General features: G+C 60.4%; 1 protein-coding gene across 1 annotated transcript; it reads right to left on the bottom strand.

The window, feature by feature from the left end:
- Window positions 1-546: 546 nt before the first annotated feature.
- LOC142365271 (MAP kinase-interacting serine/threonine-protein kinase 2-like) lies at window positions 547-8,119 on the bottom strand. The gene is made up of 13 exons (XM_075445921.1): window positions 8,072-8,119; window positions 5,950-5,988; window positions 5,709-5,856; window positions 5,464-5,561; window positions 4,387-4,466; window positions 3,787-3,860; window positions 3,593-3,697; window positions 3,208-3,263; window positions 2,961-3,056; window positions 1,241-1,441; window positions 983-1,147; window positions 833-876; window positions 547-563 (listed from the first exon to the last, which is right to left on the bottom strand). Exons 1-12 carry the CDS (start codon window positions 8,117-8,119, stop codon window positions 835-837), a joined length of 1,152 nt encoding a protein of 383 aa, XP_075302036.1. The 3' UTR covers window positions 547-563; window positions 833-834.
- Between the last annotated feature and the right edge of the window lie 8,817 nt (window positions 8,120-16,936).

The raw sequence follows: 16,936 nt of genomic DNA, 5'->3' as shown, positions 1-16,936 counted from the left end.
TCAGGGAGGGAGGAAAAAATCTCAGAGGAGAAACCAAGAGTCGGGGAAACAAAAGTCCGTGTGTCAGTCAGATGTCCTGGGTGAAGCAACCTTAATGATTTAATACCTTAAAAAACAGATCTTCAAGAAACCCTCCCAACCCCAGACCTACAAGATCAGCAAAACCCTGGAAACCAGCCACAGGGACGAGTCCTGATCTTGTCACTAGCCAGAAATGGTGGGGGCTGGGGGGGGCGGGAAGAAAGAAGGAGGATGGGGGGGACGTGGGGTACAGCAGGTCCGAGGGGTGCAGCTCACGCTTGGTCAGCCACCACGACCACGGGGGCTACCAGGTGCTGCCCAGCAGCCACCGCCTTGACCAGGTTGCACTTCTGCCGCCGCTTGGCCACCAGCTTGGACTCAGGGGGGGGTAGAGCTGCATGGCCCGTGAGGTAGCACTGATGGTGACGGGCCGTGCTTCCTCCTCCGCCTCCTCTTCCTCATCCTTGTCGCACCATGTCAGCTGGCGGCTGACGGCGATGGCCTCTGCGGCGAAGGAGGTGAGCTCTTTGGCACTGCTCTTCCTGCGGGGAGAAAGCAGCTCAGGGTGGGATGCGGGGGGCTGCAGGGAGGTTGGGGGGCAAATATCGGGGTGTCCCCTCACGCGCATGCCACGCCAGATGGGTCAGGCACCAAAAACACGGCTCCAGCCCGAATTACGTGCTGCAACCGCTGCCCAGATGGCGAGAGCTGCAGCCGAGCAGAGCTGAGAGCAGCTCACTGGGGAGAGGAGCCAGGATTTGGGGGGCTGGAATGTGTCCCCCACCCCCACCCCAGGGCCACCCACGCTCACCTCTACAAGATGATGGGGGTCGGCAGGCTGTTATCCAGGGCACACTGCAACGAAACGCAGCCGGGTCAGAGCTGAGGACCCTGCAATGGGGTGTCCCCCCACCCCGGCATTGGGGAGTGGAGGGGGGGGAGGGGGGGTAGCAGCACTCACCCCCTGCACCCAGGGGTGCTCCAGGACCTGGGCCGCACTGAGCCGCTTCTTGGCATCTCGCACCAACAACCTGGAAATGAGATCTTTGGCCCCAGAGGAGATGTGCGCCCAGTCCTTGTCAGGAAACTCGTACTTCCCTTCCTGGATGCTCTTTAAGAGCATACGCTGGGTCGGGGGGGGAATAAAAAAGGGGTTGAGCTGGGAGGGGTGCTGCCAAACCAGCGGCGGGTTTCGGCACTGCTGGGGTCTGCCACGCACCTGGCACACGTAGCACGCCTGGCCGTCGTCCCAGCCGCAGTTGGAGCCGCAGCGGCCCACGAAGGGGGGGTACCCGCTCAGCATGAAGTACAGGAGGACGCCCAGGCTCCACAGGTCGCAGCGCTTGTCGTAGGTGGGTGCCTCCTCGTTCTTGTAAAAAGCGTCCACCACCTCCGGGGCCATGTACTCGGCGGAGCCGCACTGCGGGGAGAGGCGGGGGTGAGCCCCAAAGGACAGGGGAGCGATGGGGCAGAGCTGAGAGACAGGGACGGGGGGATGTCTGCCAGAACTAAGGGGCTACCCCCTCCAAAATGAGGGTGCAGACACGGCCGCTTCCCGGGTTTGGTCCTGGCAGGGCAGATCATCCCGGCCAGGTTTCCCATCGCCATGCGGGGGATGTCACAGCCCTGCCACCCCAAAAAAAATAAAACCCTAAAGGGGTGCAACACCCCCCCGGACCACCCCCAGCACTGCCGCCACCGGGCCGGCTCAGCGGGGCAGCGTCCGTCCCATCGCCCGGGACATGGCGGGCGGGCGGCGGGGACGGAGCCGGCTCTGCCTGTTCCCCTGCCTGACGCGGGCAGGGCCGCCGCAGCGGGCGCCGGATCCGGTGCCGGAGGAGTTAACGCTGGCGCGAGGCGAGAGCCAGCGGTCCCGTTCCCCCATGGTTCCCCCACGGCTGCCGGGGCTCTGGGGCTTTCCAGCGCACGTGACCCGACCCGCAGCCCGCACCGCCTCGTGACCAGGGGAGAGCAGAGCTGCAGCCAGCAGATAATCACCCCGTAACATAACGAGAGGCCTCCAAACGAGACGCCTCGCCGGCCTCGGCAGCTGATGCCACCGCAAGAAGAAGAAAAACACCCACGCAAGCCCAACCCGCAGCACCCTGCATGGGCTTCCACCCGGCAGGGACCACAGCACCCACCCCCCTCTGCCCCCGCTGCTGAGAACGGGAAACTCGGGACACCTCAGAAATTCAGGTCCTCCCCCTGGCGGAGGGGAAACGCGGAGGAACAAGGGGGGGGGGGTGTTTGGCCCCCCCCTCTGCTGTTGGGCACCCCGCGTGGGCCAGGGTCTGCCCCCCCCCAGCACGTGAGCACCCCAGAAACACCGTGAGCACCCCGAAAACAGCGGGGCACAGGGCAACACCTGCACGGGGGGGGGCCCTGCTGCTGGTGACAAGGGGAGCAGGGCTTTCTGCAGGTGGTGGCAGGCTTGGTATGTGCCCCCCCCCAAATGTGAGACAGTTCCTTGCAACACAGGGGCACCCCAGAAGCTTTCGGGGTGCCCACCCTGCAGGGGCTGCACCGCACGCAAGCAGCCCCAGCCCCCTCTCACCCACAACCGGAGTGGGGGGGATCACGGTGGCCCCCCCAGCCCCTCGCCTGACCCACTTCTCCCCGAAAGCGCAGCCTCTGCACAGCTGCCTCCGCCGGGGCCGGCTGTTGCTAAGGCTCACGGCAGCCCGGGCTCTGCGCCAGCCCCCCCTGCGCTGCCCAGCCCCCCCGCGTTACGGAACTGCATCTCGCCCGCCGCCGCCGAGGGGGGTCCCGCAGCGACGGGAGCAACGAGCAGCGGGGGGCTGCACGCAGCCCCAAAGCCTGGGGGGGCCCCTCCATGGACATTCCCCCCTCCATGGACATTCCACAACACCCACCCCCCCCCCAGGACCCCCCCCATCAACATTATACCCCCCCTGCCCCATGGTCTGCACGCTTACCGGCGAGAGCAGCTCCGGGGTGGAAATGGGGGAGCAATTCCCCTTCAGTTTGATGCCACTTGCCAGGCCGAAGTCACAGATCTTCACCGGGGAGACCTGGGGAGGGGGGGAGCAGCGGTCAGTGACCCCCCCCAGCAGCCCCCGGGTACCCTCAGCCCCGCGTTCGCGCCCCAGCTGCCGCAGCAGCATCCCCCGCGGGGAACCAGGGCCCCCCCAGCCCCGGCACCACCCCCTGCTCCCCGCTCACCTGGTCCAGGCGCTCGCACAGAATATTTCCCGGTTTTAGATCCCTGTGAGCAATTCCTGGGAGGGGGGAGAAGAGGCGATGAGTGGAAAAGCCTGCCCCCCCCCCCCCCCAAGATTTCCACAGCAGAAGGTCTGGGGGTGGCGCAGGGACCTCTCCCTCCCCACCCCAAATCACCGCCCGCGTCATGGCGAAGGGCACAAATTGCTGCTGGCCCCGAGTCCCGGCCAAACCGGAGGAGCAGACTCCGCACCGCGACAACACGACGCAGCCGGGCCTGACCCTGCGCGCCCGCGGCCGGCACCGGCCCCTGCTCCCCGGGCAGGGGGGGGGGCAGCACCCCCCGGCTGGGGGGGACACGGCTGCACCCCGGGGTGGCTCGGCTCACCTCTGCTGTGCAAAAAGTGCAGGGCGCTGGCGATGTCCCGCATCACCATGCTGGCCTCCAGCTCGTTCAAGCGGCTTCTCTGTTGGATGTGGGTCAGGATGGAGCCTGCGGCCGGGCGAGAGCGGAGTGGGGGCTCGTGGGTGTTGGGGGGGCTCCTGCCGCCCCCGCTCCCCCCGCCCCGGCACCACACTCACCTCCCCTCATCTTCTCAAGCACCAGGTAAAACCTCTCCTCCTCCTCGAAGAACTCAATCAGCTGCAGGATGTTCCTGCGGGGACAGCGGCGTCAGCCTGGCATCCCCCCAAAAAGATCGCGGGGTCCCCCCCTCCCCGCAGCCCCCCACCCCACACGGCTCCCCGGGGCAGGGCCAACGGAGGAGAAAATCGGGTTTCCAGCGACTGAAACCACGCGGCTGGGGCCCCCGGCCACATTCCAGTGGGGAGAGGGGCTTCCAGCGCCGGGCCCCGCTCCCTAATTGCTCGCAGACCCTCCTGGCTCGCTCGCCCCGCTCCAGAAACAGCCCCGCTCAGCAGCTCTCCGCGGCGGGACGGCGAACGCCGCGGCGGCAGCTCGGCTCGCCCCTCGGCACCGCTCCAACTCGGCCGCCGCGGCCCCGTCGTCATGGCAAGCGGCTCCACGTCGCCTCGGGATGCTCCCGGCGAGGCCACGCAGAGGGAGAGCCGCGCAGGAGGACGGCCTGCCTGCCGCCCATGGGTGTCTCGAGCGTCAGCCCGGTCTCAGCCCGCGTCCTGTGCCCACGGTGGGGGATGGGGACGGCGGCTGCCCTGCGGTACCTGTGTCCCTGGCACAGATTCAGCATCGCCACCTCCCGTAAGACCCCGCTGCAGACGTCGCCCTGGCGCTTCTCGATGATCTGCAAGGCAAAGCGGGCGAGACTCAGGGAGAGGCACCGCTGCTGGGGAGGGACCGGGGCCGGCAACCACCGCGCCCCAACCCACCCGGCGCTGGGGACCCCCGGGGCCGGGCAGAGGCAGGCGGGGGTTGCCCGAAGAGGTTAAGGCAGCAGAACAGGCTGTTCCCGGCAGCAGGGCCAAGCCGCTCCCTCCCGGGGCCCGCAGCCAAGGCGAGCTCTGCGGCCGAGCCCCGGCGCAGCCGCCCCGGCAGCGGAGCACGGCCCTTCGCCCCGCTGGGCGCTGGCACAGTGGGTGCCTGGTGGACGTGCCATGGGGTGAGCAGGGGGTCTCCACCCGCGGGGGAGAGCTGGGTGGTCTCACTGACCCCCAGCCCTTCGGGGCACACTGAACACCCAACCACCATGCAGCCCTCCCCCTGCCTCAGTTTCCCTCCTTGGGCACCCAAAAGCACCCCGGGGCAACAGGGGAAGCCAAGTGCCCCTTGCGTTTGGACACAGGGCCTGTCCCAGCCCCCCCACGCCGTGACTGGGAGCCTGTGGGGTGCAGGGATGCGGCACCACCATCCCCGACCCCAAAGCAGCTGGCTCATCCCCTGACCCCTCTATTGTTCACAGGGGCACGAAGACCTCCCTGGGGCGAGCGGGGGCTGGCCACCCTGCCGCACCACATGCCCCTGCTTGCCCCAAGTCCCTAGACGTGGCGCAAGCGTTAATTTAATCTCGTGTCTGCCCTAATTTACAGGGATAGGAGCGTGGCTAAGGGGGTTGACCAAGGTCCTGCAGCTGGGCGGTGGCAGAGGACAGCGTGCCACCTGCGTGGCCTGGCCCTGCCCCGCTCCTGCCCCTCTCCATCCCCTCTACCCCGTGAAACCGTCGTCCTGTGCCAGCTCCGCACAGCCAGGAGAGCCAGGAGCCCAGGATGTGGAGGGCAGAAGGGGAAACTGAGACAGGGGGTGGGCAGGAGCCGGCTCTGCAGCCCCAAGCCGCAGAGCTTTACCTTCACTGCGTACTCCTTGTTGGTGACGAGGTTAACGCAGGACTGGACTCTGCCTTGGGCCCCTTCTCCCAGCACCTCGTCATGCAGCCAGTAAACATCTGGCAGGAGAGAGGGCGCCTGAGCTGCCGGCCCCACCGCGGCACGGGACACCACGGCTGTCCCCGAGCCTGGGGACACCAGGAGGGCCCCAGCCCTGCCGCAGCCCGGGGGGGGGACCCCTGGGGTCCCTGGGCAGCCCCGCTCACCTTCGAACCTGCCGGAGAAGCTGTCGGTGGCTCTGCAGTGCTGCTTCTTGTTCCTTTTCTTGGTGTTGGGGATGTCGATGGGCTGACTCAAAGGCACATCTGCACCGGAGCAAAGCCACTGGCCTGAGTCACCCCCAGCCACCCTGCGCTCCCCCCAGCATCGCCACCCCTGGGGCAGCCCCCCAACGCCTTCGAGGGAATGCAGAGGGCCGACATCCCGAGGTCCAGGGCACTCGAAGACGGGCTCCAGGTCAAACGCCAGCTCGAAGGGGTTTTGTTCCTGCAAGGGCCAAGAACACGAGTGAGACGGCAGCTGCTGGACCAGCCGCCGCCGCCCGCCCGGTCCAGGCACGCCGCTGGCCTTGGCACACGCTCTGCTCGTGCAGGGCACCGGCTCACGGCACTGCTGCCAGAGGGATGCAGCAGAGCCGGAGGAAGAGGAGGAGGAGGAGGAGGAGGAGGAAGGGTTTGACCACGTCTCCTGCCGGGGATGTTGCCGCGGGGTCATGCCTCTGCGCCAGCAGCCCCAGGCCGGCACGCGGGCGATGATGAGAGGGACTGGGGCTGCGCGTACCAACCCAGCCCCGAACATCCACCCTGACCTGAACTACAGCGAGGGGGGGAGGACGAAGAGCCACAGGGCAGGACGGGCTCCGGAGCCACCGCACCGCGTCCTCCCACCTCCCCGCAAGGTCACGGGGGGCCGGAGCCCACTCAGCGCCGCTCCGGTGAGCGCCGTGCCCGTGGCTGCGTGATGCCCGTGACCTGGCAGGATCGGGCCCCGCTCCCAACCCTCCCTGCACCCCGCATGGGTGATGGGTGTGGGAACCACTGCCTCCCCCACCCCAAACCCAGCGCCTCCGCCCCCAGCACCCCAAAGGGGACATGGGGAACTTCAGCCCCCCCCGAGCCACCCCACCGCGGGACGGGGCAGTGCCGGGGGCACCCGGCCACGAGGCGAAAGGGCCCCGTCCTCCGCGGGGTTACGAAATCTGTTTGGGTGGAGGCAGCAGCTCCCGGCGGCGTTCCCCAACCCGCCCCGGTGCCCCGGTGCCCGGGCCGGCTGCCAGCCCCAGCGCGGCGCGGGAGCAGCCAGCCCCGGCCACCGCCACCAGAAACAGCCCGAAAGCGCCTGTTTGCTGCCGGGGCGGCTCTCGAGGGGCCGGGGGGTCCCCATCGCGGTGCGGGGATGCCACGAGCATCTCCCCCAACCAAGCACCACTCCTGATGCCTGAAAACGCTCCTGCGCAGCGTTTGGCCAGATTCCCCCCCCACCCCCCTAAAAAAAGACAGTATCAGGGTTTGCGGAGTGCGGTGTCACCCTCCAGCCCCCCCCAAGGCCCCCATGTCATGGCGGGGATGAGCGGCTCGGGCCCAAGTCCCTGCACCACGGGCAGGATGAGGCCTCCCGGGGGGGGGCACCAGGGGTGTACACGGGGGACAGGGGGCCCTGCCCGCTGCCGCAGCACCGGCACACAAAAGGTTTGGGGGATGGGACACACAGGGCAGACGCTGCGCGGCAGCTCCGGCAGCGCATCCGAGGTGTCCCCCGTGTCCCCCCCGTCCTGGTCCCCAACCACCCGGGGTGGGGGAACGTAGGGGGGGATGGAGGGGGGGATGGAGGGGGGGCCCAAACCCCAGCCAGAAGTCCTCAGAGCAGGATTAGGTGTCAGCTAAAATAAGCCGGGCAGGTTTCGGGTGAGGTCCCAGCATCCCTCGCAGCCCCGGGAGCCAAACTAAACAAAGCTCCCACGAAGGTGCCCGGCTGACGAGAGCCAGCGTTTGGGGGACCCAGACCCCCCCCCTCGCACCCCCCTCGCGTGACAGTGACCGGGAGGCACGGGGGTCCTGGTGCCCTGGCTGCAGACCCCCTGCCAGGATCTGGCCCTCGCACAACAGGTCCCAGGCTGGGCCCGGCAGCCCCCCACCCCCTGCTCGCAGACGTGCGGTGAATGAGTGCAGCTGGGGGGGGGGGGGAACATGCAGCCCACCCGCTGACCCACCCCACGGGGGACACCCGTGGGAGCTGCAGCGGGGTGAGCAAAGCCTTGCTGCGGGGGGGGGGGGGTGTGTGTGGGGTGTCTGACCCCCCCTCGGGGAGCACCCCGACCACCGGGCCGGCGGGACATGGGGGTCCTGCGGCCCGGGTTGGGTGGCATCACCCTGGGCGCTCCCCTCTCTCCTCGGGGGGGGGGGGAAGGGGGAGGTCGCTGATGTGTGTCCGTGCCCCCCCCCCCACTCCGGGCAGGGGATCCAACCGCCGCAGACCCGCACCCCAACCCCGCACCCTCCCATCCCCCCCCGGAGCACCCCAACCCCCTACCCCCTCCGGAGCATCACGGGGGCGGGGAGCACCCCCTTACCTTGAAGGAGCGGTGGAAACCGGGGATCTCAGATTCCTTCTGCACCATCTTGCTGCGGGCGGGGGGAAGGGAGAAAGAAGGGAGGGGTGCGGGGTAGGAAAAAGCCCAACCAACCAACCAACAAAAACAGGAAAATAAACCGGGAGGGGGGGGAGGGATGCAGAGGGGCGGGCAGAGCCATCGGGAGGGGGCCGAGGGTAGGCCGAGACCTGTGGAGAGAGGAGCCCGGGGGGGCGGGTATCAGGGGGCTGTGGCCCGCACGGGGCCCGCACGGAGCCCCCCTGGTCCCAAAACCCCCCCGGCGCTCACCGGCCCCGCAGAGCCGCCGCTGCCGGGGGTACCGCAGCCCGCTCCGCTCCGCATCGCTCCGCACCGCCGGGAGGGGACGTGCCCCCGCCCCCCCCCCCGCAGCTTTATGGCGGCGGCTCCGCCCCCCCCGCCCCGCCCCTGCTGTGTGACACCGCCCCCCCGCGGGGACACACCCCCACCCCACCCCCCACGCTGCGACCAGGGGCGGGGACCCCCACAGCCCCCCCCGGCTGCACCGGGCGGGGTGCGGGGAGCCCCACGGACACCCCCCGGGTTCCCCCCCCCCACAGCCCACACATGTCACGAGCGGGGCGGTGCTCAGCCGCGAGGCCTGCGCGCGGCATGGGGTCACAGCACAGCCCCCCCCACCGCGGCCCCACCCCGGCTGGGTGGCACCGTGGGAGCCTGTCACGGCGCGGGTGTCCCCCCCTCCCCTCCCCCCACCCCACGTATCGCTTGACGCCGACCCGGGCTCAGAACGCACGCGCCGAGCGGCGGCGCCTCGGCCAATGGCTGCGCATGACGTCACCGCCTGCACCGCCTATTGGCTGCTCGCCCCCTCCCGAGCCGCCATCGCCCCGCCCCCCCATGCCCCGCCCCTCCCGGGCACCGCGTCACGCTCCGCCCCCCTCCCCGCAGTTCGGGTGTGCCCCCCCCCCCCAAAGTGCCGGTGGGGCCAGAGCGGGGGGGTCGGGACCCCCCAAGCCCCCCCAAATCCCGCCCCCCTCGCAGCCGGTGCAATCAGCGCCCTGCTCTACATTAGCGCTGCTAACGAGGGCGCCCCAATTAGCGACACTCCTGCTAATGCACCCCAGGATGCCATTGGCCTTCTTGGCAGCCAGGGCACGCTGCTGGCTCATGGTCAGCCTGTCGTCCACCAGGACACCCAGGTCCCTCTCCGCAGAGCTGCTCTCCAGCAGGGCCGCCCCAGCCTGTACTGGTGCCTGGGGTTGTTCCTCCCCAGCTGCAGGACCCTGCATTTGCCTTTGTTGAACCTCATCAGGTTCCTCTCTGCCCACCTCTCCAGCCTGTCCAGGTCACGCTGAATGGCAGCACAGCCTGCTGGTGTACCCACCACTCCTCCCAGTTTGGTGTCATCAGCAAACTTGCTGAGGGTACACTCTAACTCTTCATCCAGGTCACTGATGAAAAAGTTAAACAAGGCTGGGCCCAGTACTGACCCCTGGGGCACACTGCTAGTTACCGGCCTCCAACCAGACTCAGCGCCGCTGATGACAACCCCCTGAACTCTGCCATTCAGCCAGTTCTCAGTCCACCTCACCGACCACTCGTCCAGCCCACACTGCCTGAGCTTCCCTAGGAGGATGTGATGGGAGACCGTGTCGAAAGCCTTGCTGAAGTCGAGGCAGACAACACCCACGGCTCTCCCCTCCTCTACCCAGCCAGTCGTGCCATCGTAGAAAGCTCCCTGCACGCTCCTGGCCTGTCTGCACACTCACTGCACGCTTAATGCACACTTACCGCGTGCTCCTTGCATGGTCACTGCTCACGCTCCACGCTCACGACTTGCTCCCTGTGCACGCCTGGCCTCTCTGCACACTCCCTGCACGCTCCCTGCACACTCAACTGAACCACGGAACCACGGAATGTTTGGGGGTTGCCACGGCGCTCTGTGAGTCACGGAATCACGGAATGTTCGGGGTTGGAAGGGACCTCTGTGGGTCACGGAATCACGGAATGTTTGGGGGTTGGAAGGGACCTCTGTGGGTCACGGAATCACGGAATGTTCGGGGTTGGAAGGGACCTCTGTGGGTCATCTAGTCCAACCCCCTGCCCAAGCAGGGTCACCCAGAGCAGGCTGCTCAGCATCACGTCCAGGCGGGTCTGGAATATCTCCAGAGAAGGAGACTCCACAGCCTCCCTGGGCAGCCTGGGCCAGGGCTCTGTCACCCTCAGAGGCAAGAAGTTCTTCCTCGTGTTCAGCTGGAGCTTCCTCTGCTCCAGTTTGTGCCCGTTGCCCCTTGTCCTATCGCTGGGCACCACTGAACGGAGTTGGGCCCTGTCCTCCTGACCCCCACCCTGCAGATATTTAGAGGCATTTCTAAGGTCCCCTCTCAGCCTTCTCTTCTCCAGGCTGAACAAGCCCAGCTCCCTCAGCCTTTCCTCGTAGGAGAGATGCTGCAGTCCCCTCATCATCCTCCTAACCCTCCTCTGGACTCTCTCCAGTAGCTCCTCATCTTTCTTGAACTGGGGAGCCCAGAACTGAACAGAGCACTCCAGATGAGGCCTAACTAGGGTGTAGAGGGGAAGGAGAACCTCCCTTGACCTGCTGGCCACACTCCTGCTGATGCACCCCAGGATGCCATTGGCCTTCTTGGCAGCCAGGGCACGCTGCTGGGTCATGGTCAGCCTGTCGTCCACCAAGACACCCAGGTCCCTCTCCGCAGAGCTGCTCTCCAGCAGGGCCGCCCCAGCCTGTACTGGTGCCTGGGGGAGTTTCACAAACCAAGACAGAATGTCTACAACAGAAAGGAAGACCAAAAAGTGAATGTCAAAAAGTGAAAAACCGACAGAGATTAAAGAAACAAAGGAAAAATATAGAACAATACAAGTAAGTACTAAGGAATGACACAAAACTCTTGAAGAAAACCAGATTTGAAATCCTCACACTTCACACAAACATTAAAATAAGGAAGGAGATTAAGGAAGTAAAGGGCAAAACTTATAACCCATGGCAGCAAAGTAAATCCGCTGCAGAAACGCAATGTAGAAAGCAAGGGCACTCTGGAAACCCTTCGACTTTGAAAGAAAACTTAACTAGGGAGGAAGATTAAGGAAGTGAAGGCAAAACCTAAAAACCTGAGGGCAGCACACTAAAACAGACATAGAAAGACAATGCAAAAATCTAGAGACCTAAAGCAAAACAAGCAATACCTACAAATATAGGCAATGATTTCAAAAACTTAGCCTTCAATAAGATCTCAGTAGGGAGGAGGATGAAGGAAGTGAAGGGACAAACGAAACAAAAGAGTGGCAGCAAACTAAAATGAGATGTAGAAAGACAATGTACAAAGCCAAGGTGTTCTGGAAAAACAACAAAAAGGTGACTAGAACAGAATGGAAGACGAAGACATGAATGTCAACAAGTGAAATACCAACAGAGATTAGGGAACAAAAGAAAAACTATAGGGAAATACAAGGACCACAAACTAAAAGACAGATTTCGAAAGAAAATCTGTAATACTAACGACCTAAGGAATGACACAAAACTCTTGAAGACAGCGATTTCAAAACGTTACACTTCAAATGAACCTTGAAATAGGGAGGAAGATTCAGGAAACCAAGGCAAAAACTAAAAACCGAGGGCAGCACACTAAGGCACACACGGCAAGGCTATGCAAAAAGCTAGAGATATACAGCAAAACTAGCAATACCTACAAATACAGGCAATGATTTCAAAAACTTAGCCTTGAATAAGATCTCAATAGGGACGAGGATGAAGGAAGTCAAGGGAAATACTAAACAAAAGAGTGGAAGCAGACTGAAACAGCTGTGGAAAGGCAATGTAAAAAGCCAGCATAAAGACACAAACCAAGACAGAATGACTACAGCAGAAAGGAAGACCAAGAAAAGAATGTCAAAAAGTGAAAATCCCACAGAGATTAAAGAAACAAAGGAAAAAAAAATAGAACAATACAAGTAAGTACTAAGGAATGACACAAAACTCTTGAAGAAAACCAGATTTGAAATCCTCAGACTTCACACAAACATTAAAATAAGGAAGGAAGATTAAGGAAGTAAAGGGCAAAACTTATAACCCATGGCAGCAAAGTAAATCCGCTGCAGAAACACAATGTAGAAAGCAAGGGCACTCTGGAAACCCTTCGACTTAGAAAGAAACTTAACCAGGGAGGAAGATTAAGGAAGTCAAGGTAAAAACTAAAAACCGAGGGCAGCACACTAAGGCACACATGGCAAGGCTATATGCAAAAAGATAAAGATCTACACCAAAACTAGCAATACCTACAAATACACACAATGATTTCAAAAACTTAGCCTTCAATAAGATCTCAATAGGGAGGAGGATGAAGGAAGTCAAGGGACAAACGAAACAAAAGAGTGGCAGCAGACTGAGACAGCTGTGGAAAGACAATGCAAAAAGCCAGCATAAAGACACAAACCAAGACAGAATGACTACAGCAGAAAGGAAGACCAAGAAATGAATGTCAAAAAGTGAAAAACCCACAGAGATTAAAAGAAAAACGAAAAAAATAATAGAACAATAAAGGTAAGCACTAAGGAATGACACAAAACTCTTGAAGACAACAATATGTGAAATCCTAAGACTTCATATGAACACTGAAATTGGGAGGAAGATTAAGGAAGGGCAAATCTAATAACCCATGGCAGCAAACTAAATCCGCTGCAGAAACGCAATGTAGAAAGCAAGGGCACTCTGGAAACCCTTCGACTTAGAAAACTTAATTAGGGAGGAAGATTAAGGAAGTCAAGGCAAAACCTAAAAACCTGAGGGCAGCACACGAACACAGACATAGCAAGGCTATGCAAAAAGCTAGAGATCTACAGCAAAACAAGCAATACCCACAAATACAGGCAATGATTTCAAAAACTTAGCCTTCAACAAGATCTCAGTAGGGAGGAGGATGAAGGAAGTGAAGGGACAAACGAAACAAAAGAGTGGCAGCAAACTAAAATGAGATATAGAAAGACAATGTAAAAGCCAAGGTTCTTAAGGTCCCAGTATTTAATGTCAATGTCTCTGTATTTCAAGGTCAGGACTGCAACAGTTCTGCTGTCTGTGGACACCAGTGAGAGATGACCTGCTTTTCATTCGTTCAGGCACTGCACCTACACTTAGTCACAGATCTGATTTTTTTTTTATGTTTTCCTCTCCAAGATGTAATAGACAACAGGGCACTCTTTAAGTGAAGTTAAATAGCAGTTCTACTGATTTAAATACAAAAAGTTTTCGCCTGTGGTACATTCATCCGCAAGAACTTTAACACCTCTTGATAGAAGGAATAATAAGAAACATGACACTTTACCAAACTAGCTGCAGTGGTATTTTCTAGTTTTAGTTTTAACAAAGCACCTGTGTGGAAGTTGCAAGCTCTCCTTATAGATTAGCAAACTTAGCAAGGACAAGACTGTGACAAGAGCAGGAGCTGCGACCAAGAACCAGCGAAAAGCAGCTTTGCAGTTTTGCAACGAGATAGAACGAACCGAGCATGCGCAGCGCCCCGGATGTAACTCACGGGCAAGTGAGGAAGACTACCGAAAGAGATGAAGTAACGACCTAAGACCACCAGAGACTACCCAGGAGCTCTAATACACCTGCTAAAGGAGAATTGGAATAGATTCATACGCTCTCAAAAACATAACGATTAATATGCATATTGTAGTTCTATTTAACCTGAAATTAAAGGGTGTTTGGCGCACACGTTTGGAGGAGAGATCCCCCATGTGCCCGGCGCCGTAATAAAGGACACCTGGTTAACAGCATACATTGTGCTGTTAGGTTATTACCGGATCTGTGAATCACTCTAACCAGCGTTTTCCCTTTTGACTAGAAAATGAAAATCCTCAACAGCAGATAGCCCTGAAATAAGCTTCAGTCAAATCTGGACCCAATACAGGGTGTGCGTTATGATATGCCACAGATCGGGACTTGACTCTTCAAAACAATCATGCACTAAGGAAAATTTTAGGTTGTTATGCAGAGTTTTAACTCGAGTCTTGGCAACCGCATTTGGGACATGAAAGGTATCAGCACTACAGTACTACGTGCAGTAGAGAAAACTGCTCTTGCAGTTCAATTCCAACACCGCATCCTCAAACAAACTGAAGCTGCTGTGTTTGAGCAACATGGGTGGAAATCTCACCTGCCACGCTGAAGTGACGCTGGGGCATTTCTTCACCTTGTAGTCTCTTTCCTCAGGCTTAGTGAATCTCTCCCAGAGTCTGAGGCAAAGCCCATGGATTTCTCCTGTTTGCAACAGGGGATGTCTGAGCCGTCACATGGTGGTTTGTTGTGGGGTACCACTTGTACCCTGGATTTGCCTTCATAAATGCATCCCTGTACTAGAAAGAAAAGGAAAACTTCCAGTCAGGTCACTCATGAGAATGCAGTATCCACAGGGCAACACAGTGCACTGCTTGTAATGGGATTTAAGACAGTAAAGAATCCTTAAATAGCTTGATTTTTAACAGTTTAATCACATGTTTAGAGTCTGACTGCCAACACAACCGAACAAAAGAAATACCATGATAGGAAGAGTTGTATTTCAAAAAGCGAGGTTTCTCTTTACCCACCTGAGGGTCTATCACCCAGAGCAGGCTGAAGTTCTGATCCTGCAAACTGCTCCCCACTGCTTCTCTGCTCACCTTGGCGAACAAGGACAGCTGTTCCCATTCTTTTGCAGGTACAATATTTCCAGTTTTACACTGCAGTTTCAATGAAATGAAGACATACATTTAGCAATACATGCAGAATGATGCTCCCAGAACAGGCAAAGAAAAAAAACCTATGACCAGGATCACCTCATTTTCAGCAACTTCGGATACATCATCCCCGTGTTCCCACCAAAATGTACCACGCTGCATCAAATCAACCAGGAAAAAAAATCTTCAGGTAACGCTGACCCACACACACGCTGTATCTTCAGAACCGGGCGTCTGTATGAAACTTGCACACTCAGGGCTGCGACCCCTCCCCCCTCACCCCTTTTCTCTCTCCCTCAGCCCGGGCTGGGAGCTCACCTCACCAGGGAAGGACACCAGGGAAGGACACCAGCCTCACCGAGGGACAGGGAGGGGAGAAGGGAGCAGAGAGAAAGGCAACACACAGGGAGGGGAGAAGGGAGCAGAGGGAAAGGCAACACACAGAGGAGCAGCTCTGCCTTCCCTTGCTCAGCCCACAGCCCGCTGGTGCCTGTGCCCGGGGGCTCCGTCTCCGTCCCCTGCCCCTCCCCAGCTCTGGGCTCCCCCCCGGGGCTGCCCCGGCCGGGCCCAGCTCCAGCGGGGAGCTCCCCCCCGCCCCCCTCGCGTGGCCAGCAGGCAGCACAGCCCCCAGTGCCCGCCCCACGGCCCCGCTCCCCTCACGGGCAGCCCCAGCCCTCACCTCAGCCGTGGCCTGCAGTGGATCCTGTCCCTGCCACACCAACATGGCCACCCAGCAGCCCCTGCCCCGGGCCTGCAGCTCCCAGCATGCCCCGGGAACCAACATGGCCACCCAGCAGCCCCTGCCCCGGGCCTGCAGCTCCCAGCATGCCCCGCGAACCAACATGGCCACCCAGCAGCCCCTGCCCCGGGCCTGCAGCTCCCAGCATGCCCCGGGAACCAACATGGCCACCCAGCAGCCCCTGCCCCGGGCCTGCAGCTCCCAGCATGCCCCGGGAACCAACATGGCCACCCAGCAGCCCCTGCCCCGGGCCTGCAGCTCCCAGCATGCCCCGGGAACCAACATGGCCAGCAGCAGCCCCTGCCCCAGGGCAGGCCCCAGGACTACAGCTCCCAGCATGCCCCGGGGCGCCCCCCCACACCCTGCCTTCCACCCTCTGGAAGCCTTTTCTTTCTTTCCTAACAGCTGAGCATTTAACTGACTAAATCTCAGAGGTACTCTTGTTTCTTCTCAACAAAGCAGCCATCTCCATCTGCTCACATCTGCCAAGCACACATCCAGGCAGCCCAGGAGAGCACGGGGTCCCATCTGCTCCCTGTCCCTCACACAGCAAGGAGGGTGACAGCCACCAGCCCCTGTGAGCTGGCAGCTCGCCAACAGCCACCGCGCGAAGGGACACAGCCCCTGCTCAGACACCATGGGCCTCTGGAATGGCTTTCCAGAAAGGTACCCAGGAGAGGGACAAAGAAGGACCGAGCTTCTGCAAGATCAGAGCAGAATGAGAAAGCCCAGAGTGTAACTTGGCAACACTCCAAAAGTGAGAAAAGACACCAAACTCTTCTGAGGATGTCACATCATCTTGGCAGACCAGTGCCCTTGCCCGCGTGCCGACAGGACCCACCAAAGTCGTACTCCTGAGATTTTCACCATCTGTGGTGGAAAGCCACTGGGTTTAACTGACGCCTCCAGCCCTTGGGACAGACAGACAGACAGATGAGAGGCTGTAAGGAAGAAAGAACCCCATGCTACGTCTACATCACCAAACGTCTCCAGGCACGTCAGACCTCAGCACGCTTCCCAGTTCCTCACAGCTCTACTTGGCTACAGCAGAAATAACTACTCCATAGCACTGCCCATGCCCGACAGCAGCCTGCTGCAAATTCCTTCCCGTAATTCCGCCCACTGAATGCAGCCGTGTGTGCACACAGACAGGACCCAGGAAGGAGTGGCACAGCCGGGAACGGGATTTTTGCCAAACTTGACAAAGACACCCTGTGAAAATGACAGCCCTTCTGTCTGAAAGAGCAACAGCAGCTTTAGTAGCGGGGTGGGGAGGAGGGGAAGCTGAAAGAGGTTCTGTAGCATTTTTCAGTACTTTCCCTTGGAACAGCTTGAATGAAATCAAGGTGCAATCATGCCTTGTGACTTTGGCCAATGAAATCCACTAAAACTTT

The sequence above is a fragment of the Opisthocomus hoazin genome, chromosome 34 (assembly GCF_030867145.1).
Source record: "Opisthocomus hoazin isolate bOpiHoa1 chromosome 34, bOpiHoa1.hap1, whole genome shotgun sequence".
Taxonomy (NCBI): Eukaryota; Metazoa; Chordata; class Aves; order Opisthocomiformes; family Opisthocomidae; genus Opisthocomus; species Opisthocomus hoazin.
Note: the sequence above shows the minus strand (reverse complement) of the source record. Positions and strands in the feature narration are given on the sequence as shown.